This window comes from Microcaecilia unicolor, chromosome 3 (assembly GCF_901765095.1).
Source record: "Microcaecilia unicolor chromosome 3, aMicUni1.1, whole genome shotgun sequence".
NCBI classification, from domain to species: domain Eukaryota; kingdom Metazoa; phylum Chordata; class Amphibia; order Gymnophiona; family Siphonopidae; genus Microcaecilia; species Microcaecilia unicolor.
Genome location: NC_044033.1, coordinates 453,066,690 through 453,090,954, shown reverse-complemented (window position 1 = coordinate 453,090,954; position 24,265 = coordinate 453,066,690). Strand labels below are relative to the sequence as shown.

The 24,265-nt window shown below is 41.3% G+C and overlaps 1 protein-coding gene across 1 annotated transcript in view; it reads left to right on the top strand.

The window, feature by feature from the left end:
- The window catches only part of CSMD1 (CUB and Sushi multiple domains 1), a 2,896,277-nt gene that overhangs the window by 2,023,498 nt on the left and 848,514 nt on the right, over positions 1-24,265 (top strand). Inside the window, exons 20-21 of the mRNA XM_030195161.1 lie at positions 4,731-4,946; positions 11,350-11,538. Of these exons, the coding sequence (XP_030051021.1) occupies positions 4,731-4,946; positions 11,350-11,538 (405 nt within the window). The remainder of the gene's footprint in view (positions 1-4,730; positions 4,947-11,349; positions 11,539-24,265) is intronic.

Here is a 24,265-nt window from a genome sequence, read left to right as displayed (position 1 = left end):
ACATATCATTGTACATAACTCCTTATATACAGAAGCTGGATTTGGTGTCATTTACAAGTCTCTTTGACTCACACACTGTGATGTTGCTGTTGTAAACTTTCACACTATTTCAGGCATCTAGGTATGTTTTTTTTTTAAGTCTAATTTCAGAAATCTGGTCATATAGCTACACTTTCCTTTTGTTTTTCAGCCTAATTGGTTAGCATTTTAACTGTTGTGTGTTTGGTGCAGTAGAAATTTGGCTTCATATTGCACCACAGCTCCTTGTAGATTGTCATGGCATGGTTGGTTCAGTTTATACATTTCCATTCATTACAGTTTATTAATATTGATGTGATCCCTATCATTCTACCCTTATCAGTACATTGAGTTTATAACCTTTTCCCAGTGATCCCTTTTCCCATTGCATCTCTTATTTTTGGCGTTCCAATTGTAGGACCACATAGAACATAGAATATGATGACAGATAAGAGCCAAATGGCCCATCCATCTCTGCCCATCCACGGCAACCACTATCTCCTCCTCTTCGTAAGAGAGCCCACGTGCCTGTCCCATGCTTTCTTAAATTCAGACACAATCCTTGACTCCACCACTTGCACCGGGAGGCGCATCCACCACCCTTTCCTTTGATTACTCCTGAGTCTACAACCTCTTAACTTTAAACTGTGCTCCCTCATTTATGAGTTTTTCCTTCATGTGAAAGAGGCTCACCTCCTGTACATTAATGCCACAGAGGTATTTAAACATCTCTATCATATCCCCTCTCTCCCATCTTTCTTCTAACGTGTTACATATTGAGGACCTTAAGTCTGTCCCCTTATGCTTTGCAACAGAGACCACTGACCAATTTTGTAGCCACCCTCTGCACGCAGTATTCTAAATGGGGCCTCACAAGAGACTTATACAAGGGCAGTATAACCCCTTCTTCTGCTGGCCATTCCTCTCCCTATGCACCTGAGCATCCTTCTAGCCTTGACTATCGCCTTTTCTACCTGTTTGACCACCTTGAGATCATCTGACACAATCACCCCAAAGTCGTGCTCTTCTTTTATACACTGAAGTACTTCACCCCCTATACTGTACCATTCCATTGGGTTTTTGCAACCTAAATGCATGACCCTGCATTTTTAGCATTAAATCTGAGTTGCCAATCAATGGACCATTCTTCCAGTTTTGCCAGATCCTTCCACATGCTAGCCATGCCCTCTGTGGTATTATCCCTATTACAGAGTTTGTTATCATGCATGAAGGGATAAACCTTACCAGACAGTCCTTCCTCTATATCACTCACAAATAAGTTTAAAAGAGCTAGCCCAAGGACCATTCCCTGCAGTACACCACTGATAATGTCCTTTTCCTCAGAGCATGCTCCATTTAACATTACCCTCTGTCTATTTCTACTTAACCAGTTTTTAACCCATGTAGTCACTTTAGGACCTATCTTGAGGGCACTCAGTTTATTTATCAGCCGTTTATGAGGAACCATGTCAAAGGCTTTCCTAAAATCCAAGTACACCACATCTAGAACCCCTTCTATATCCAGCAGTTTGGTCACCCAGTCAAAACAAAATCAGTCAGATTACTCTGGCAAGATCTTCCACAAGTGAAACCATGCTGCTTTGAGTCCTGTAGTCCATTTGATTCTAGAAACCTCACAATCCTCCTCTTTAGAAGTGTTTCCATTATTTTAATCATCACTGAGGTCAGACTAACAGGTCCCAACCCCCTCCTTACTTCCATTTGTGCAGAGGGACCACATCCACCCTTCTTCAGTCCTCCGAGATCACTCATGGAGGTTAGACAATGGAGAAACCAAAACTTCCTAGAGTTATTTGAGCACCCTCCTTGCAAACAGAATCTACTGAAAATCAGTCCTGGTCTACCAAATATTCATTTCCATTAGCAATTGTTTTCTGCAGTCTTGCACCCAGCTTTTCATCCCTGAGTGCAAAATGGAAATAGTTGTTAAGCAGTTCAGCTTTGTCCTTATCAGCTTCTGCAAATTCCTACCCTTCACCCTTGAGCCTCACTATGCCATTTTGGTACTTCCTTCTATTGCTTACATATCTTTAAAAATGTCTTGTCTTTCAGTTTTACTTACTGGTTATCTTTTCTTCCAGTTGTATCTTTGCTTTCCTGACAGCTTTTCTATCTTCTCTTAGCTTTTCTAGATATTTTTGCCAGTCTTCTTCTTTCCGCGTCATCTTGTAACTTATGAAAGCCAACTTTTCTTCCCTTACCTTTTCAGGTACTACATTTGAGAACCAAAGCAGTCTTCTTTTCCTCTTATTTTTACATACTTTTCTAACATGAAGGTTTGTTGCATTTATAAGAGCTCTTTTCAGTTTCACTGTGGTATTTCTTGCCTTTCTAGTATGGTTTTGCACATTTTTATCTTCTTTGCAGTCAAATCTTCACCATTTCATTATTATTACTATAATATATTCACAACACATTAATTATTTTTTCTCATCACTTATTTAGTGTTTTTTTTTTTTGCTGTGAGTTCTATGGTATCAGGCGAGCTCCCACCCGGACAGTTCCCACCCATCAACCCCCCCCCCCCCCCCCGAGATAATTCCCACCTAGGACAATTTTCACCAGGACAATTCCCACCAAGGACTTTTCCCACCATCCCTAGCCTGTAGCTTCTTTCTTGTATACGGTTCCATAAGTCCTGGCAGTGCTTTTTTTTTTACGGTGTCTGAAATAAGGAGATTAGAGCAGCATATATATACAGATGACGTATAATAACAGAATAACTTTTCATAGGTAGAGTAGTAATTTGTTATAAATCTTAATCAGTGTGTCATTTTGAGGGGCTGAATTAGGTCAAAACCTAGTTTGGGGGGTGTGGGGAGCATTGCCCCCCCCATATGAACTGAATGTCTGGAAGGGGAAAGGGATGTGTAAAAGATAATGTTGGGGGGAGGGGAGGGTGTACTGGCCCCCCAAACAATGTGGAAGAGAAAAGGGAGGTAGATTATTTGTCCTAGTATGTTTTTTGGGTTATGGGTGGGAATTGTCCTCCTTGGTGTGGTGGGGATTGATTCAGTGGGAATTGTCCTAGGTGGGAAATGTCCAGATGGAAATTGGTGGGTGGGAATTGTTCAGGTGGGAACTTACCTAGAACAGAGTTATATATGTGCACACACAGTGTATACTTTGTTCACACTTCATTTTCCATATATTTTATATTTTTTCCTTAGTATTTACTGTTTCATGCATCACTCTATTCAATTATTAGTTGTCTGTGTGGTTGTTCATTTATTTGTGGTTATTTTATTCATTGTATAGTTATGACCCCTGAGGAATGCTCATTGCCAAAACACAGCCTGTCTTGGGTTTGGCTTGTTTGTTCAACTTTTATTGGAGAATAAAACCTTTTATGTTTTGAAGATATTGGACTTCTGGAGTTCTTGGAACTTTTTGTTTCCTTCTACTCTGTGTTGATTTGTTTGACTACTGTAGAAGTATTCACCCCCTTTCTGGTTTGATTTATATACTGTCAATGTGACATGTTAGGGGGCTGGGAGGTGGACAGTGACTACTGGGGGAGTGGACATGCTGAAAAATATGTATTCTTAACAACACTGACAACATAATGAAAAAATGCTAAATAAACTCTGAAAATGTATTTATTTATTAGGATTTATTAACCACCTTTTTGAAGTAATTCACTCAAAGTGGTGTACCAGAAAAATAATCCAAACACAGGCAATGGACAATTACAGCAGTAAAAATTTTAAAATAACAATACAAGTTATTGCATAGTATGCTACATTACAAAGTCAACACGATACACATTAAATATTTTAATAGACAGCATAGGGTGTAAACAAAATGAAAAACATATAGATAGATAATATAGGGCCGTGTTTACTAAGCGCTATAGGTACACTAATGTTTTTAGTATGCACTAAAATTAGCATGCGTTAAATGCTAGAGATACCCATAGGAATATATAAAAATGTTTGTGGTGTTTCTTCCCCTTCAGCAATAGCTGTTGGATGTCCAGATTTCAGGTTCTCCTTAGTCCCACCCAAAACATGCTCAGAATATTATCCGATGCCACTTGGACATACTTCACTCTTGGATGTCCCTATTCTGTCTTTTCAAAATCAGGATTTGGATGTCTCAAGCACATTGATGTCCACTTTAGCCTTTTGAGATATCCATATGCTTTGAAAATGAGTGCTGTGACACCCATGGATCTTTGTTAAATAGGCTTAAAATAGTAGCCTACTTTATAGCAATCTGATGTAAAAGTATTCTTCACATGTCCTATGTACTTTTCAGTTGTAAACTGATTTGATATTACTTTGAAAATTAGTAATATTGGTATAGTATAGTAATCTTAGTTAAAGCCAAAGGGGTATGTTTACTAAGGTGCGTTAGCATTTTTAACTCGCCTGTAAATTTAAGGCGCATTAAACGCTAACACACCTATACATTTGTATAGGTGCATTAACGTTTAACGTGCGTACACCATTTGCGTGAGTTAAAACTGTTAACGCGCCCATAGTGCTGCTCAGTAAACCTAGCCTTAAGTTTGTTGTAAAGGTGTTTTGGCAATTGAGAGTTTACCAAATACTAATTTTTTAAAGAACTGTGCATCAGTAAGGATGTCCAGTAAATGAAAGAGTCCAAACCTATCTGGTTTCAGAATATAATATTTTAATGCTCTGTTTTGTTCTTTTTTAAAATTTTATTTCATTTCCAATTGAAAGGAGTACAGCTCGTCTTTCATACTTTTCACCTTGAAAGCTCCCATGACTATTTGCTCATCACAGAAGATGGCAGCTTCACAGAACCTGTGGCTAGACTGACTGGCTCTGTCTTGCCACCTACCATCAAAGCTGGACTCTTTGGAAATTTTACAGCACAGCTTCGATTTATATCTGACTTTTCTATCTCCTATGAAGGTTTCAATATAACATTTTCAGGTAAGCAATATCAGAAAATTTCATTTTCATACAATATCAATATTTTTATTTATCACTATATAGCTATATCAAGATATCTACATCTCTCTCTGTCTCTGTTTATTTACATAAATAAATAGATAAGGGCACTTTTACTAAAGTGTGATACAGTTTTGTGCTTACCATGATATAACAGCAAAAATTAACATGCAGTCCTCCTGTCACGTATACAAAGCTGGAACCTAGGTTGTGAGCCCTTGGGCCACTGCCGAGGAGCGGCAGCGGCAGACAAAACCACCCCACACCAATGACAAGGCAGAGCTTTAAGGAACAGTTAGGCTTCACCTGCACCTGGCCGCTTTTCACTAGAAGTTCAGCTTCTGGCTTCAGGTGGCCGGCAGGATTTACTGGACAGGGCCGGGACACGATATCAGCTAGGCAGCACAGGGACTGAGGGGCAGAGGGGAAAGGAACATACAGGGACAGCAGGGCAAGGAATGGGTAAAATAAAGGACAGGACTGAAAGCTGAAAACAGCCACTAAAACAGGGAGCAAAATACTGACTAACAAGACACAAAACTAAAAGCTGCAGAGCAGCCAGTAAAATACAAACAGACAAGGTCTAAACACAGAACTACAGCTCAGAGACAAGACAAGACAAGCAAACAAACAACAATCTAGTCTAACTATTCACAGACTAGCAAGAACAGGCAAGAATCAAGGCAGGAATAAACTAGAAACTGGAAACAGCAGAAGTGCACCAGCACCCCAACATACCAGGGCCTTAGACGAGGCAAAGGCAAAGCAGAAATGTTTCAAGGTGGCTAATAAGCCCAGAAGCAGTTGAGGCTCAGCTGCTGCAATCACCAGGCAGCTACGGGTGCTGTGCAGGCTCAAACAACACCATCAAACCTGGCAGCCTGGAAGATCCGGACCGGACTCAGCAGAAATCTGGAATGGGTGATGGTCCATAGTAGCCACCCATTCTGGCCACCAGAGGGCGAGGAAAGCACAGACGTAACACCTCCACAGCCCAGATATGTGCAAAAACTATTTGAGTTAATTGGCACCAATTAGGAGTTATGCACACTTCTGCCTTGTTCTATAGCATGTGTACCTAAATTTCATGGCATGCATTTCAAAAGGGGATGTGGCCTTGGGAGAGGCCTGGGCAGGGTAGGGCCTTGCCAGAAATTAGGCACAATGTTATAGAATAGTTGGATTTGCATGCCCAACTGCTATCAGTTGCATGATAGGATTTACACCAGCTTTTGGCAGCCTTAAGTCCTCGCACCCAAAGTTAGGCATGGGAAGAGTGCTATTCTGTAAATGGAGCTCTGCACAAATCATCCTTTAACAAATGATAGCTTAGCACAGATCTTAATGACACCTAATTTTGAATGCCATTTACTGAATCCGGCCCATTCTAGTGTGTGCAAAGGCTGTTCTGTTATTATTGGGAGTATGCCCAGCTTGCCCTCTAATTTACTGCACTGAAATGTTCTTTACTGCATGTTAAAACTGCAATTAGAGCAAATGCCTTTACTGCCTCCTCTTGAGGAGAAAGTAAGTGCACCTGTTCTATCTGCAAAAGTGACAACATGTGGAATAAGCCATGCGATAACTGCAGTGTGCAGTCCACACCCATCCACCCCCAACAAAGCACACAGTCAACAATTTAAGTAGCACAAACCTGCTGTCATGTTACTGTATAACAGTTACCCACTCGTGAAGTAACAACACACACTAATCTGCATGTTAACTGCTTAACATATTTTAGTAAAAGGGCCCTATAGATATCTATCTATATAAGAATCACACAAGTTCCGTCTTCAAGGGCCATATACAAGTCACTTTTCAGCATATCCCTAATAAATATGCATACTACTGCCTATACTAAAATTAACACTAGAGTGGTTTATAATCTCAAACTTGTATAGCAATCTAAGGGTCCTGTTTACTAAGCAGCATTATAGGCGCGTTAACATTTTAAACGTATGTTAACCATGTATGTGCCTACAATATCCCTATAGGTGCCTACATGGTTAGTGTGTAGGTGTGGCTACCATAGGGGTGGAGCCATAGATGGTCCTAGTCTCTGATTCTGCTGTTATCTGTTCCCTTACCTCCGTTTCCAGGGCTTCCTTTCCATTTATTTATTTCTTTACTTTCCTGCTTTCTTCTTCATTTCTTGCCCTACATCCATAAGTAAAAGCTGGGTCCTCCACAGAATTGACTGGAGGAGGTATAGAGTGGATTCAGCTTTTGCCTATTTTCACCATCCATGTGCAGTTTTTCTTCTCTTTTTCCTTTCCCTCATCTCCGTCAGTATGCATCTCCTTCCTATTCTTCCCTATCCTCTACCCATATGCATCTGTTTCCTCTCTTTTCCCTCTTATCCATCCATGTCCAGCATTTTTCATCTCCCCCTCCATCTATGTCCAGCATTTCTCTTTTCTCCTCCCCTCCATCTATTTTCATATCACTTCCTGTCTCTCCCCTCCATTCCATCCGTGTCCAGAATTTCTCATCTCCCCTAAATCCATCAACATCTCCTCCTCTGTCTTCCCTCCCCTTCATCCATGTCCAGCATTTCTCCTCTCCCCTCCCCTCCATCCATGTTCATCTCACTTCCTCTCTTTCTTCCTCGCCATCCATGTCCAGCATTTCAACTCTCTCCTCTCCCCTCCATCCATGTGCATCTCTTTCTGTCTTCCCTCCCTTCCATCCATGTCCAGAATTTGTCCTCTCTCCCCTAAATCCATTTGCATCTCCTCCTCTGTCTTCCCTCCCCTCTATTCATGTCCAGCATTTCTCCTCTCCCCCTCCACTCCATCCATGTGCATCTACTTCCTCTGTCTTCTCTTCCTCCATCCATGTGCAGCATTTCTCTTCTCTCCTTTCCCCTCTATCCGTGTACATCTCCTTCCTGTCTTCCCCTCTCCTCTATCCATATCCAGCATTTCTCCTTCCCCCCTCCATCCATTCATGTCCAGCAACTCTCCTTTCTCCTCTGCCCTCCCCTCCCATCCATGTCCAGTGATTCTCCTTTGCCCCTATCCTTCCCTCCCATCCATGTCCAGCATTCTCCTCTGCCCTCACCTCCCATCCATGTCCAGCGATTCTCCTTTGCCCCCTATCCTCCCCTCCCATCTATTTCCAGTGACTCGCCCCAGCATCCACCTGCCCCCGAGTTCCAGTTCCAACCCCAGCCTCACCTGCCCACCCTCAGCTTCCTGACTTTCCATTCCTGCTGCCCTGCGTTGACATCTTTTATTTTACGTTAACCTATGGGGGAATTTTGTTTTAAACCAGAGTACAATTACTCAATATATCCACCAAATACTCACAGTTTCTAAATTAAACACTGAACTTTATAAATAACTTTTATTTCTCTAATCCCTAGATATAAACCACCTTGCAATGTAACACAAAGTACCCCCAGTATTCCAAACAACCCCTCCCCCTCTGTCTCACTCACACACATGCACAACCAATATTTTCATTGTTTAACATAATCCTTGGGAAACCCAATCAACAGATATAAATCATCTGAGCTCAATTGTATTGCATAACCACAGGATTCCCCCGTTTAAATGTACTTCGAAAAAGTCTCAGATTTTCACCAAAGGCTCTTGTCCCAAGTCCAGATTTGCGGGCTTCATATATCCATAATAAATCTCTTTTGTTGGCTAATCAGTTAGGTTGTAAACCATTGTATATGATGAGCGTCACTCCGGGTTAGGGCTTGGCTGCTGGAGACACCAATAGCGCGTCCACACCAAACAATCACACCAGGCAATCTGCCACTTTCACACAGAAAACGCTGGTGTGATTGGATGTGGATGCGCTATTGGTGTCTCCAGCAGCCAAGCCCTAACCCGGAGTGACGCTCCTCATATACAATGGTTTACAACCTGACTGGTTAGCCAACAAAAGAGATTTATTATGGATTTATGAAGCCAGCAAATTTGGACTTGGGATAAGAGCCTTTGGCGAAAATCTGAGACTTTTTTGAAGTACATTTAAATGGGGGAATCCCGTGATTGTGCAATATACTTGAGCTCAGATGTTTTATATCTGTTGATAGGGTTTCCCAAGAAAATGTATGGCATTATGTTAAACAATGAAAACATCGGTGGTGCATGTGTGTGAATGAGACGGAGGGGGAGGGGTTGTTTGGAATACTGGGGGTACTTTGTGTTACATTGCAAGATGGTTTATATCTAGGGATTAGAGAAATAAAAGTTATTTATAAAGTTGAGTGTTTAATTTGGAAACAGTGAGTATTTGGTGGATATATCTTTTATTTTACTTCAAGTCAAAAGCAGCAGCAGCAGTGAAGGCAGCAGGCAGGCTCGCCTCCTCGCTTCCCTTCCCTCTCAGCATACCGCCCTCACGGAAAGGAAATTACATCTGAGGAAGGCAGGATGCTGAGAGGGAAGGCTAGAGGTGAGCCTGCCTTTTGCTTTCACTGCCGGTTTGCTGCTGCGACTTCATGTAAAATAAAAGATTTCAATGCAGGGCGGCACAAGCGGAAAATCAGGGAGCTGAGGGCAGTAAGGTGAGTCGGCCCTCAGAAAAAAGGTGCCAGTACACCATACCGGCACATACCGACACAAAAAAGCACTGCACATAACCCTCCACTGCCGCAAGTACAAAATACGTACCTGTATATAATATGTAAACTGCTTTGACTGTAACCACAGAAAGGGGTATATCAAATTCCATTCCCTTTTCCTATTCTGGAACTCATTCCAAAAAAGGCTACACCAAGATCAAAGCTATCTCTGCTTCAAGAAGGAAGTAAAAACCTGGCTCTTCTCTCAAGTCTTTAATAGTGTACATGTGGCAACTGACTATTCACTCACTCTACACGTGGAACAGTATGATGCACATCCTATATTCCTCATATTTTATGCAACATTATTTGCCTTCAGTTTAGACACCTATTTGTCCCAATGACTTGGTACTACTGATCATGTCTCAACTATCTCAGCTGTACTTTGCCCCCTCAGCTACGTACTAAGATGTTTCTCTTTTTTTGTACAGTGTTAGCATCAAATCTGTGTTATTTGAATGTTCTAACGTGTGGCTTTATTTGCTGACACTTATTATATATCTGTTACATGATTAAGTATTATTAATTATTTTTTTTTCATACTGTGGGCCCAATATTCAGCCGCAAGCAGGCAGCACATTTGCTGTCCACTACTGGTGTTAAGCACAGATATTCAATGCCAGGTTGTAACTGGCAACCGGCATTGAATATCTGTGTTTATTTTGGCCACTAAAAAGTTAACCTGCTATGCCAATATTCAGTGATAACTGGTTAATTTCTTAGCGGTCAAAGATAGGCCTGCTATTTAAATGGCCTATTTTGACCACTCAACATAGCTGGTTAGGTGCTAATTATCAGTGCCTAACCAGCTATGTTGAGTGGTCAAAATAGGCCATTAGTGGCTAGCTGCTAATCGTGATATTCAGCGGGAGATAACCAGCTATCTTCTGCTGAATATCTATTGATAAGCACTTACCCACCGGATTCTGTAGTAGCCTGCTTATTCATGCTAACTGCATGATAAAGGCTTAATGCCCTTTAGTAAAAGGTCCTCTAAATAAACACAATCTGTCATAGAAATCAATATTTGATTGGCAGGGCTGCCAAGAGGGGGGGGCAGGGGGGACAAATTCCCTGGGCCCAGGACTCCAAGGAGGGCCCGGTGCTGGGGTCTCTCGCCCTTTCCTGCTCCCAGGCCGCCGGTGTCACAGTCCCCAGTCTCCACCTGCCTACCCTCAGCTCCCTTCTGTCTGCCACCTGGTCCCCTGCATTTTTAAAAAAAATCTCAAAATCAACAGCGCAGCGCCTTCTGTGTGAAAGCGGCAGATCGCCTTGGGCAGGCCTTCCCTCACTGTGTCCCGCCCTCCTCTGATTCAACTTCCTATTTCCGCGACGGAAGGACACAGTGAGGGAAGGCCCGCCAGAGGCAATCTGCCACTTTCACACAGAAAGCGCTGTGCTGCCGAGTTCAAGATTTTTTTTTAAATGAAGGTGTCAGATGGCAGACAGAAGGGAGATGAGGGAAGGTAGTTTGAGACTGGGGAATGCGGCGGTGGTCTGGGAGCAGGAGAGGGAGGTGACAGCAGTAGTGATTGCAGGGAGGTGGGGGTAGGGTGGCGGTGATCCTTGGGTGGACAGGGGGTGGCGCGCCGCCTTGCCCCTGGCTGCCTTGCCCCGGGCCCGGCTCAGTCTCTCTGCAGCCCTGCTGATTGGAGTCACTTGAATGTGCAAAATTTAAGATCAATATTATGCATTTTCAGGCTGCTTTCTGAATGAGTAGCCATCATTTTGTCATTCCTCTAATTCTTAATACTGTAATCATGACATTTTTTTTTCTTAAATCTCTGATTCTGTTGCCTGCAGAATATGACCTGGAACCTTGTGATGATCCTGGTGTTCCTGCATTTAGTCGAAGAATAGGCTTTCACTTTGGAGTTGGAGACTCCCTGACATTTTCTTGTTTTGCCGGTTATCGACTAGAAGGTTCTAATAGACTGACTTGCCTTGGAGGTGGCCGTCGAGTGTGGAGTGCACCTCTGCCAAGGTGTGTGGGTAGGTGGTCACATGATTTCATTTCATTCATCAAATTGTTGATTGCATACAGTTGATTGTTACATGGTAGCTTGCACATGGTATCACATCAAAGCAGTGCAAAAAACATACAAAATGGCAGTAACTTTAACCTTCTAACCTGTTCTAACAGTTTAGTAGAATAACTGTTTTCAAGAGAGCATAAAGACATAAGATGATGACAACAGAAGTAACACATCAAACATTTAGGATTTGATCATTTACATTTAGAAATGTTACTTCAAAGAGTACATAAATTAGATATAAACTCCTGAGTAACCATCCTTCACATCTACAAAGGTTTTCAACTGTCAAGTCAGCTATAGATAGGAAGTTGCTTGATTATGTGCTCCTTACATGTGTTCTGCATCACTTTTTTTTCTTTTACTTTGAAAGTGTTTATACTTTTATTATTTGAAGTTGAAAAATCTTATTTTGTTTCACTGAGGCTTCCATGCCCACTCTCCTGCAATCCTGAAGGAGTGTAAACCAGCTAGGTTTTCAAGTTATCCTTAAATAATATGTTGCAGAGGGCTCTGGGAAATGGAATACAGTTTTGGGAATTGCTCTTCCACAAAATACAACATTCTGGTTCATCATTGGTATAAAGAATTTATTCTGCCAAATTATAAACTGATTATTATGGATTATGAACTATTACAAAAGATCGGGTGATAAAAAGAGGCAGCATGGATTTATTGTGAAATGGTTATCCCAACACTTTCATAGCCTAATATTGAACTCATCACCTTATTCCTCATCCTGAAGTCCGACATTCAGGCAAAGTGGTTCCTCCCTACCTTTTTGGGTCCTCTCCCAAGGACTTCTGTACTCAGCAGAGGCGAGGCATCTCAAAAAAGATATAGTCGAACAAGAAAAGGTACAGAGAAGAGCAACGAAAATGATAAAGGGGATGAGACGACTTCCCTATGAGGAAAGGCTAAAGCGGCTAGGGCTCTTCAGCTTGGAGAAAAGGCAGCTGAGGGGAGATATGATAGAGGTCTATAAAATAATGAGTGGAGTTGAACGGGTAGACGTGAAGCGTCTGTTTACACTTTCCAAAAATACTAAGACTAGGGGGCATGCGACGAAGCTACAAAGTAGTAAATTTAAAATGAATTGGAGAAACTGTTTCTTCACTCAACGTATAATTAAGCTATGGAATTCATTGCCAGAGAATGTGGTAAAGGTGGTTAGCTTAGCAGAGCTTAAAAAAGGTTTGGACTTCTTCCTAAAATAAAAGTCTATAGACCATTATTAAATTGGACTTGAGGAAAATCCACTATTTCTGAGATAGGCCACTGTTGGAAACAGGATGCTGGCCTTGATGGACCTTTGGTCTGTCCCAGTATGGCAATATTTATGTACTTTCGTACTTATGAGGCACCCCCACTGTCGTGAGTCCATCATCAGCATGGTGAGGCCAAGACATCTGACAGTCCACAGACATCTGAGCTCAGGGCCGCAAGAAGGGTTCTAGCCCATTCCCTGTAGTCCAATGGGAATGTCCACCCCTTTTCTCGTGTATCTCCCTGCATGTGTGCATTCCACTAGCTTCCAGAAGTGTCTCTTCATGTTCTGTCCCCTCCGTCTCATGGGGTGCATACCTCATACTTCTTTTCCCCACCCCATCTGCACCGAGGCCCTTCACTTCTGCCGCAAAACAGAGGTCGGGCCCGCCGTCTTTCCCCGCCGGTCCGCTCTCGCAGCTGGGTACGGGGCTGTTCCATTCAGGAGGTGGGGTCTTCAGGACGCTTCCTCCTCCTCTTCACTCCAGAGTGCCTGCCCTCATCCTTTGCTTTGATCCTTCCAATAGTGGGTACAGTTAAACTGTGAATGGCTCATTAAATCAGTAATGGTTCTTTTGATCGCTCCATCTGTTACTTGGATAACTATGGTAATTCTAGAGCTAAGACATGCTGATGAGTGCCAACCTCCTGGGATGCATGCGTTTATCTGACTAAAACCAATCTGGGCTCTCCTGGCTGCATTGGTGACTCTAGATAACCATGGGCTGATTGCACGTCCCCGTTATGATACATTCGGATATCTGCCCTATCAACTTTGCAAAATGTGGTGGAGATGAAAATGGTAACACAATTCAAAAATGCATGAGATAAACATAAAGGAATCCCGTTTAGAAGGAATGGATCCACAGAAACTTAGCAGAGATTGGATGGCCACACCAGTAATTGGGAAGCAAAGTCAGTGCTGTGCAGATTTCTACAGTCTGTGTCCTGAAAATGGCAAGGACAAATAAAGGTTAGACATACATATAAAGTATCACATACCATGTGTAATAAGTTTATCTTGTTGGGCAGTCTGGATGGACTGTACAGGTCTTTATCTGCCGTCATCTACTATGTTACTTTCAGCCTTATTTCTGAGTGGTGGGCGCCCAGATTTCGACCCAAATCGCGAGATGGGCATCCATCTCACAAAGGCGCCCAAATCGGTAAAATCAAAAGCTGATTTTAGGCGCCTGCAACTGCACTCCGTCGCGGGAATGAACAAAGTTGACGGGGGTGTGTCGAAGGTGTGGTGAAGGCGGGACTAGGGCATGTTTATCGGCCGAGCAGAGATGGGCACCTTCGGCCGATAATCGGAAAAAAATGGCCGTTTTTACTGTGATTTTAGGTCACTTTTTTAACCCTTTTTTTCACGAACAAGTCCCAAAAAAGTGCCCTAAATGACCAGATGACCAGTGCAGGGAATCGGGGATGACCACCCCTGACTCCCCCAGTAGTCACTAACCCCCTCCCACCAAAAAAAAAACAACTTTAACAACTTTTTTTCCAGTCTGTATGCCAGCCTCAAATGCCATACCCAGCTCTATCACAGCAGTATGCAGGTCCCTGGAGCAGTTGTTAGTGGATGCAGTGGACTTCAGGCAGGTGGACCCAGGCCCATCCCCCCTACCTGTTACACTTGTGGTGGTTAATGTTGAGCCCTCCAAAACTTCCCAAAACCCACTGTACCCACATCTAGGTGCCCCCCTTCAACCATAAGTGCTATGGTAATTGTGTAGAGTTGTGGGCAGTGGGTTTGTGGGGGAATTTGGGGGGCTCAGCACCCAAGGGAAGGGAGCTATAGACTTGGGAGGTATTTAACTTTGTTTTTTTACTTTTTATAAGTGCCCCCTAGGGTGCCCGGTTGGTGTCCTGGCATGTGAGGGGGACCAGTGCACTATGAATCCTGGCCCCCTCCCACGACCCAATGCCTTGGATTTGTTCATTTTTGAGCTGGGCGCCTTCGGTTTCCATTATCGCTGAAAAACGAAACCACCCAACTCAAATCGGCACATATCCGATGCATTTGCCAGGCACAAACCGTATTATAAAAAAAAAAGATGGGCGGCCATTTTTTTCGAAAATACGGTCTGTGCCGCTCCTTCACGTAACTGTTCTCGGACATAGACGCCCATGGAGATGGGCATTCGCGTTCAATTATGCCCCTCTATGTATGTGGCTTCTTCTGCTTCTAAATTCCGTGACATAAGTCTAATTTCTGAAGGCACTGGTTTAATCTTATTTTAGGCTCCAGCCCAAATTATGTAGTAATGGGGGGGGGGGGGGGGGGGACTTCAGGTTAGATGGATACGACTTCTGCATGGTCATGTGATTCCATACATTTCTACATCATCCACTCACCAGATTCACAATGCTCACCCCCAAGTCCACCTACTCACTACAACACAGCACAAAAAACGTGAAAGAGTAAAATTATTCCCCACCCACCCCCATGTAAATTGCTGTGTTTTTTCTGTTCAGGTTTTCAATATATATCTTTGTAAACTGGCTGCTCCTATTACAGCAAGCAAATATGTGTACACCCCCACGTGCATTTTAGAAGTCACTATGCCGGCAGATCATTTTCTAAAATGCCAGAATTGTACACATCCTAATATGGATGTATTAATTCTGATTTATATGTTCTATCTAAAATGGGGTTTTACATCTATGATACCTGAAATTTTGTTTGTGTGATGAAATCATGAGTTACTACATCTACTGCAAAGATGAATAAAATATGTCATCTGAAAAATGGATATTCACCTATAAGTTATAGTTAATATTGCCCATAATCACCATGGCCACAATGTTACCCATTGTATCAATCAAGATACTTTGATATTCTTCAAAGATTTTAAAGCTATTGCAAACTAAATTGTAAAATGATAAGCATTTGATAACTTGATTTTATATTTAAAAGTAAATGTAAGAAACCCTCATTGAATACATCTTTATAAAAGTCACTCAGGATAAATGGAATTCATTTCAGAGACCTTCCAATATTTATGCATAATGCATTTAGATACTTAAGATTATGTTAATTGCTCATCATGAATCACGTGATTGTAGGTTGAAGCTTTTTTTTAATCTACTTGAATCTTCATTTGCAAACCTGTGTCAGGCTGCTTCTCCTATTAGTCCAATCTTGACAAATTGTAGGAGAAATATTTGGACAAATCTTTGCCCTTGCTATTTCAGTTGCTCATAACATTTTGCAATCTTTTAGAAAGTAAAAACAAAATGTGATCATTTGGATTATTGAAGCTTTTAATATGCTGAATTTACTGACTAAAATAGCTGCTTCTACATTGCTGGGTGAATTACCTTATGGCTTCTTTTACAAAGTTGCACTCGCAATTCCTGTGTGGCAAATGAGAGAAAGCCCATTCATTTCCTATGGGCTTCCTCTCAATTGCCGCATGGGAATCACAAGCACTGCTTTGTAAAAGAAGCACTTAGTTCAGTGTTTCAAAGACCTCATTGTTATAGTTCTATTAGATACAGCTCATGGCATGTATCCTAAGATTGCAAAGAACTAAACATGGAGGAAATTTGAACTAAATTGCTGATGTTACTGATCATAACAATGCTGAAATATTAGGATAGGTAGAGATCCTTTTACAAAGATGTGGTAGAAAGTGGCCATAGTGTGCCCCTGCATGGGTCGTTCCTGCATGCTAAGGCCATTTCTACCACAGCTAGCAAATGGATGATTTTCCACTTTCTGAATTAATGGCTATGTGTAAAATGTGCCATTAATACTTAGCCATTAACAGAAATTAGTACTTGAGCCCTTCACGCCATCTATTTTGTGCCGATGCGCTAACTAATTTGTGCAAAAATGCTCACTCTTCACCCCCAAGACATGCCCATTGGCCAAAAAATTAAAAATATTTTTTAGTATGTGGGTTCTACTAGCATATGTAAAACGTACCACAGGACACCTCAGTGCACCCCTCAGTATGTCATTTTTATGCTGCAGACCCCATAATCTCCAATATAGATAACTAAGGGGTCCTTTTACTAAGGCATGCTGACATATTGTGAGGGTCTTTTACAAAGGCACTAGCATTTTTATCACACAAAAATGATTAGCACTTGCTAAATGCTTGGACTATATGGGCATCTCTAATGTTTAGTGCACGCTTATTTTTAGCATGCACTAAAAATGCTAGCACACCTTTGTAAAAGGGTCCCTTAGTGCAAGCCAAATGATAAAACTCCCATAGGAGTATAATGGGCATCTTAACATTTACACGTGCTAATCGTTAGCATGCACTAAATCTGTTAGCGTGCCATAGTAAAAGGACCCCTAAGAGCAAAGGTGCCACAGAGAAAGGGGGAACCTCCCATGAAATATATTGTCATGTGGTATCCATAATATAAGCTTTGAGAGTCCCAGGTCAATACTCAGGTTGCTCTTTTCCCGCTCCCATGAGGAAATCATCACTGCAATTGCACAGTTTCTTCCTACAGGGACACAGTTCATTCAAAAATACCAAGAAAAAGAAAAACAAAATTCTGCAAAACACTTCCTTATCTTTAGAAGCTATTTATTCATGCAGTATTCAGTTCCATTATTTCACCGCTAGGGTGTCCCCTTTCACCATTTACCCTTTCTCACTTTCTTCATGCACTTCCTTGTTCTAGGTGGTGTACATCTGAAACATACATAGTGAAAGACAAAAAACATAGTAGTAGGTATACTACTCATTTAGACTGAAAAAGCTTGAGCAAAAAGAAATAACTTTAATTATTTCCTAAACTAAATATCAAAGAGATCACATGTAAGTTCACAGGTGAAGTATTCCAAATAGCTGTGACTGCATTCTAAAGCATGGCTGAACAGTTAGCTTCAAGCCTAATGCACTTAAAGGAAGGGATATCCAACACAAGTTTAACCAAAGAATACAGACAATGAGATGGCTGATATGATCTTAAAGGTGAAGTTAAAGCCAGGGGTGCATCATAGTTCAAGGCCTTAAAAAGCCAGGGGTGCATCATAGTTCAAGGCCTTAAAAAGCCAGGGGTGCATCATAGTTCAAGGCCTTAAAAATCAAGGTATCAAGATCAACACTTAAAACCTAGCTTGCAAAAAAAAAAAAGCAGTGAAATTCCTTCAAAGCCAAAGTAATGTGATCAAATTTTGACAATCCTGCTGTATTGAGATACACCATGCAAATCTAGCAGCAGCATTTCGCACAAGCTAAATCATCAATTTAGAAAGGCCCAACTACAATGAATTAAAATAATCTAGCACCTATAATACCAAAGCTTGCAAAGCTGTCCAGAAAGTCACCTCAGATAACAATTTCTTCAAATGCCTTAATAATCTCAACTTGAAGAAGGCCTTCCTGATAACATTCCTAATTTCAATTTGAAATTAAGAGTCTAATAGAACCCCAAGATCAAGACACTTATACCCTAAAGCAAAAACTATCTCAGTATCAGCAAAGCTTACCACACCAGGCCAATGCCCAAGATTTGATTGTTTCAGCAAAAACAATATCTGCATTTTCCTTATATTCAGCTTTGACCTATTGGTGCTAAACCAGGATCCTAACATCTGCAAGCACATCTTCAAAAAAGCAGAGTATCAGAGACAGAACACTTTACTAGGGGGAAAAAAAACCTGAATATCATCAGCATAAAAATCGATATTGAACACCCAGACCAGAGAGAACACAACAAATCAGAACCAAATAGATATAACCAAGAGATCAGACCCATGCAGTACACCCATAGTAATAGGAATCTAAGCTGAGTTTTCCTCACCTAAACAAACATGAAAATAATGTGCAGAGAAACAGAATCACTCTAATACAAACAGAATCCCCAATAAATATAACCTACTTAGTAAATTTCATGATGAATTCTATCAAATGACTTAGAAGTAGCCAATAAAAATCATTAAATACTCCTCACCTCAATCAAATCCAGCATGTATCAAATCAAATACAGACACCAACAACATTTCAGTTGAATGTTTAGATCTAAAACCATATTGACATACATCATGCAAATCATTCATACCAAGGAAATTGTGCAATTGATCCAACACAAGCCTTTTCAAAAATTTTGCCAAGAACTTCAACGTTGAGATAGAATGATATTTCACAACTTGTTCAGGATCAAGTGCACTACCCTTCAGCAAAAGGTGAATATACGCCTTTTTCAAAATTCCAGGGACAATCCCCTTAGATAGTGATTTGTTCATAATAGCAGTTAAAGAGAACAACAGGTTGGTATTCTAAAATTTAATAATTGCTGGGAAGCAATTATCCAGGAAACAGTTCAAAGGATTCAACTTACTCATCATAGACTTCACCTGCTCCCTAGAAATTGTAAGGAAGTCCAATTACTTATTCATCACACTACCAGAATGCTCGGCAAAATTAAATTACTAAAAGAACTTGCAATATTTCATTGATTTATATCCTACTTTAAAATCAAAGTGGATTACAAAACAAACATTCACAATATCAGGACATATACAATAAACAATCACATAATATCAAACAAAACCTTAGTCGCTATAGACTTAATAGGAAGCGCTGTCAGAAGATCAAACTTGCCCATCAACAAATGCATTTACAAAATAAAAAGTTTTCAAAAGCCTAAAAAGCTATTGATGATTGGAACAGAGTCTTAAATAACCTGGGAGATGATTCCACAGAATCACCCCAGCAATTAAAAATGTACGGTTTCATGTTTCTGATAGATGGTATGTAGTTATACAAAGTTGTTTCATCAACTCAGAGCATAAAGCTCATTGTAGTTTATACTTAGTCATGGAGTCCATAAAATATTGCAGAATTGTGCCATACATGTTGATGGATCAATGTCAGTACTTTATACCGCACTTGAAACTTTCCTGGTAACCAATGTGAACATTTCAAAGAGGGAGTAATATGCCCCTTTGTTCCTATAAGTAAATGAGCTGCCACATTCTGCACAATCTGCAGATCCTGTGTGTCCTAGCTGAAGTCAAACCAAAATACAGGGAATTAAAATAGTCAAATCATGACAATACCAGGCTCTGCAGAACTATACGAAAACCCTCTACTTTCTTCTGAAAGAAATCAGCAAACTCTTGAAATGAAATATCACACAAAAGTAACACAGAAGATACAGTAGTTAAGTTCTTTACTGTTCTAAATAGTTGTTGAGAGGAAGATGATGCCCTAGCAATAGCTTCATCAAAGAAACACTTTTTTGCCTTCAGCATCTCCTGCTGATAGGTAACCAAATGCATCCGATACTTCATCAAATGGATAGAGTATTGGATCACATTTGCTTTAAAGACTTGAATTTAACTGTAAACCAAGGGGCACTACATTTCTGTACATAAGTAAAGTCTTAAAGAGAGCAACTTGATCCAGACACTCTGTTTCAGATTCATGTTAATGTCTGACAATATCAGAAGCAGACTTGGAGGGGCATAATTGAACGAAAACGCCTATCTCCATGGGCGTTAATCTCCAAGAACGGGTCCGTGAAGGGGCGGACCGAACCGTATTTTGTGAAAAAATAGACGCCCATGTTTTATTCAACGATGTGTGAGCTGGGCGTTTTTGTTTTTCAGCGATAATGGAAAATGAAAGCGCCCAGCTCAAAAACGAATAAATCCAAGGCATTTGTTCGTGGGAGGGGCCAGGATTCATAGTGCACTGGTCCCCCTCACATGCCAGGACACCAACCGGGCACCCTAGGGGGCACTTTTACAAAAACAAACAAAAAGGTAAAAGAGCTCCCAGGTGCATAGCACCCTTCCCTTGTGTGTTGAGCCCCCCAAACCCCCTCAAAACCCACTGCCCACAAGTCTACACCATTACTATAGCCCTAAGGGGTGAAGGGGGGCACCTACATGTGGGTACAGTGGGTTTGGGGGGGTTGGACGACTAATAAGCATTAAGCAGCACAATTGTAACAGGTAGGGGGGATGGGCCTGGGTCCACCTGCCTGAAGTCCACTGCACCCCCTAACAACTCCTCCAGTGACCTGCATACTGCTGCCAGGGAGCTGGGTATGACATTTGAGGGTGAAAATAAAAAGTTGAGAAACTTCATTTTTTGTGGTGGGAGGGGGTTAGTGACCACTGGGGGAGTCAGGGGAGGTCATCCCCGATTCCCTCCAGTGGTCATCTGGTCATTTAGGGCACTTTTGGGGGCCTTATTCGTGAAAAAACAGGGTCCAGGAAAAGTGTCCTAAATTCTAGCTAAAAACGCATACTTTTTTCCCATTATCGGTGAAATGCGCCCATCTCTGTTCGTCAGATAACCACGCCCCAGTTCCGCCTTCGCCACACCTCTGACATGCCCCCATCAACTTTGTCCGCATCCGCGACGGATTGCAGTTGAAAACATCCAAAAATCGGCTTTCGATTATACCGCTTTATTCGTTTTTGTGAGATAAACGTCCATCTCCCGATTTAGGTCGGAACTTGGGCGTTTTTCTCATTCGATTATAAGCAGGAAAGTATCCAAATCACCCAACTTTGGTATCCAAAGATCTTTTAATTTTATTGGATCTATTGCACTTCTAAGGGTTCTAGGTAGCTTAGAAGTAAAAACCATTAGGTTTCCTTAATATGGGAACTGAAAGAGAAATCAAATAAAGATCAGACCAAGGCACCGGAGACTGAGAAATAGCCACTGTATGGCTATTTAAAAAATTCACATCCAAAAAACATAAGTCTAGTAAATGACCAGCAGTATGAGAACAGGAGTAAAGAATCTGCTTCCAGCCTAAACCAAAAAGTGCCTAGGGAATTCAGGAAAAAAACAAAATCAGTAGCTATTAAATCAAAATGCAGGTTGAAATCACCCAACAAGTTAGTATTGCTATTAGAAAGCAAAATGTCAGAAATAGTAGAGCTATCAGCATAAAGAACCCTGGAGAGGGGAGGGGGGAAGGGAGGAGTAACATACAAAAATATTAACTCAGTAGAGGAGAGGGCCTGAACCTTACACAATCTATATGGATCTCTATGTGAAAGCAAATCCATGCTTTGCTAAAATCAATAAACCACCTCCTTTCTGCTCCACATGAGACTTCACAAAAATATTGTAATCCTCAGGATAAAGTTGATTAACTAGCATGCAGTCTGCATCACTTAACCAAGTATCAGTAACACATAAAAAGTCAGGACAATGGGAGTCAAGTAAATCCTTTAGAACTTCAACTTTGTTCATGACCACCCAGACATTCACAAGTAACAAGTTAGAGGTCCAACGAGTAGGAGAGACTTTTGACACAGTTTTGATAGGAATTACATTACAAGGAGACTTTCTATGGAGCTTAGAGCTCAACAATGAGACATACTTTCCCATTCCTAAGATCACTGGAATATCATTCATTTTTTTTAATTGTTTTTGTTTTGGAGGGGGGGAACTTAAATTCCACATGGAATCTGCCCAAATTCTATATGAAAGAGTGCACAAAAGAGTGCCTCTGGTGCTTGCTTCTGGTTCAAATTCTCCAGGGGTGAAGTCAGAACTGGAATGCACAGGAAGGTAAAGGCCTCACTGGAAACTAGCCACTGAATAAGAACACAGAAATGGTATAAAAATGCTGGGGTCTGTGTTACATGCCTTGGAAGGTAGTATGGGTGCACCCAAGTTATCTGCCAAGGCATGTAATGCAGGCTCATTACAGAGTTTTGATTATATTTAATGACTTTCTGAGAAGCAAACACTAAATAAATCACACAATATACCATATAATCTTAAGACTCTTTATATTAATCTAATATCCCTAGCACCTTAAGAAGTTTTAATTAAACAGCTCAATAACATTAAGATGCAGACAGCAGTCGAGCAGCAAAAGGGGTATTATCCAGTCTTTTGCACTGAGTGTTACATATATGATTATCTCCCAGTTGGTGAGAGGTTATATGTGTGAGCTCAATTCAAAGAGCTCCTAGCTCTCAGATAATGAGTTTGTTCACTTGAGGGTAGAGTAGCAGACTTGGAGGAGCTGGGAGAGACAGAGAGGCACATAGAAGAGATGTACAGGGACATTGTAGATAAGTCCCACCTCCAGTCTGGCAGCCCCTGTGCTGCCTTGGAGGAGGGAGGTCTCCTAAAAGGAGAGCATCAACCTGGTGAAATAGGAAATAATCTTGTAGCCAAGACCTGCCCACCAGAGGATACAATATCCTCTTGCACTGAGGATGTGTTTCCAGAAACTTCTTCCCAGGAGGGAAGGATTAGGACATCTGATGTAGTTGTTGTTTTGATCATTAGTCATGTAGATAGCTGGATGTCTGGTGGACATGAGGATTGTCTGGTCACTTGCCTGCATGGTGCAAAGGTGACATACCTCATGTATCACCTATTTAGGATTTTAGATAGTGCTGGGGAGAAGCCAGCTGTCTTGGTACAAATGGGTACCAATGACATATGAAAATGAGGGAGAGAGATTCTGGAAGCCAATTTTAGGCTCTTAGAAAGCTGAAATCCATATCTTCCATGGTAGCATTTTCAGAAATGTTCCCCTTTTCATGTGCAGGCTCCAAGAAGTAGGCAGAGCTCCAAAGTCTCAATGCATGGTTGATACAATGGTGAAGTGAGGAGGGATTTAGATTTGTTAGGAATTGGGCAAAATTCTGGGAAAATAGGAGTCTGTTTTGAAAAGATGGACTCCACCTTAACCGGGATGGAACCAGGCTTCTGGTACTAACTTTTAAAAAGGAGATAGAGCAGCTTTTAAACTAAAATGGGGGTGGGGTGGGGGTGGGGAGCCAACAGTCACCTAGAAGTGCAGGTTTGATGTGGAGTATCCTTGAAGGATACTATTGACATAGGATCTTTAGGGAATCACAGTAGAGAGGTTTCAATAATGGTAAAAGAAAGCCAGATATGTTTAATGGGAGAATAGATTAAAGGATGCAAATTATTCCCATTAACTTCAAAACAGCTTTTAGATGCAAGGAAAAACACAATTTGAAGTGTCTATATACAAATGCTAGAAGCCTAAACAATAAGATGGGAGAGTTAGAGTATATAGCACTAAATGAAGAGGTAGATATAATAAGCACATCAGAGTCCTGGTGAAAGGAGGACAATCAATGAGATACTGTGTTATCAGGGTATAAATTATATCCACAATGATATAGTGGATCAAATTGGAGGGGGATTGCACTATATGTGTGTGAGAGAATTGAGTCAAACAAAATAAATATTTTGCATGAAACAGATAGCAGTGTGGAATCCTTATGGATAGAAATTCCATGTGTGAAGGGAAGGAGTATACTGGTAGGGCTGTACTATTGTCCGCCTGGACAGAACAAACAGACAGATGAAGAAATGTTTATAGAAATTAGGAAAGCTGACAAACTGGGCAACAGTATGATACGGGATCATTTTAATTACCCTAATATTGACTGGATAAATATTACATCAGGAAGCACTAGG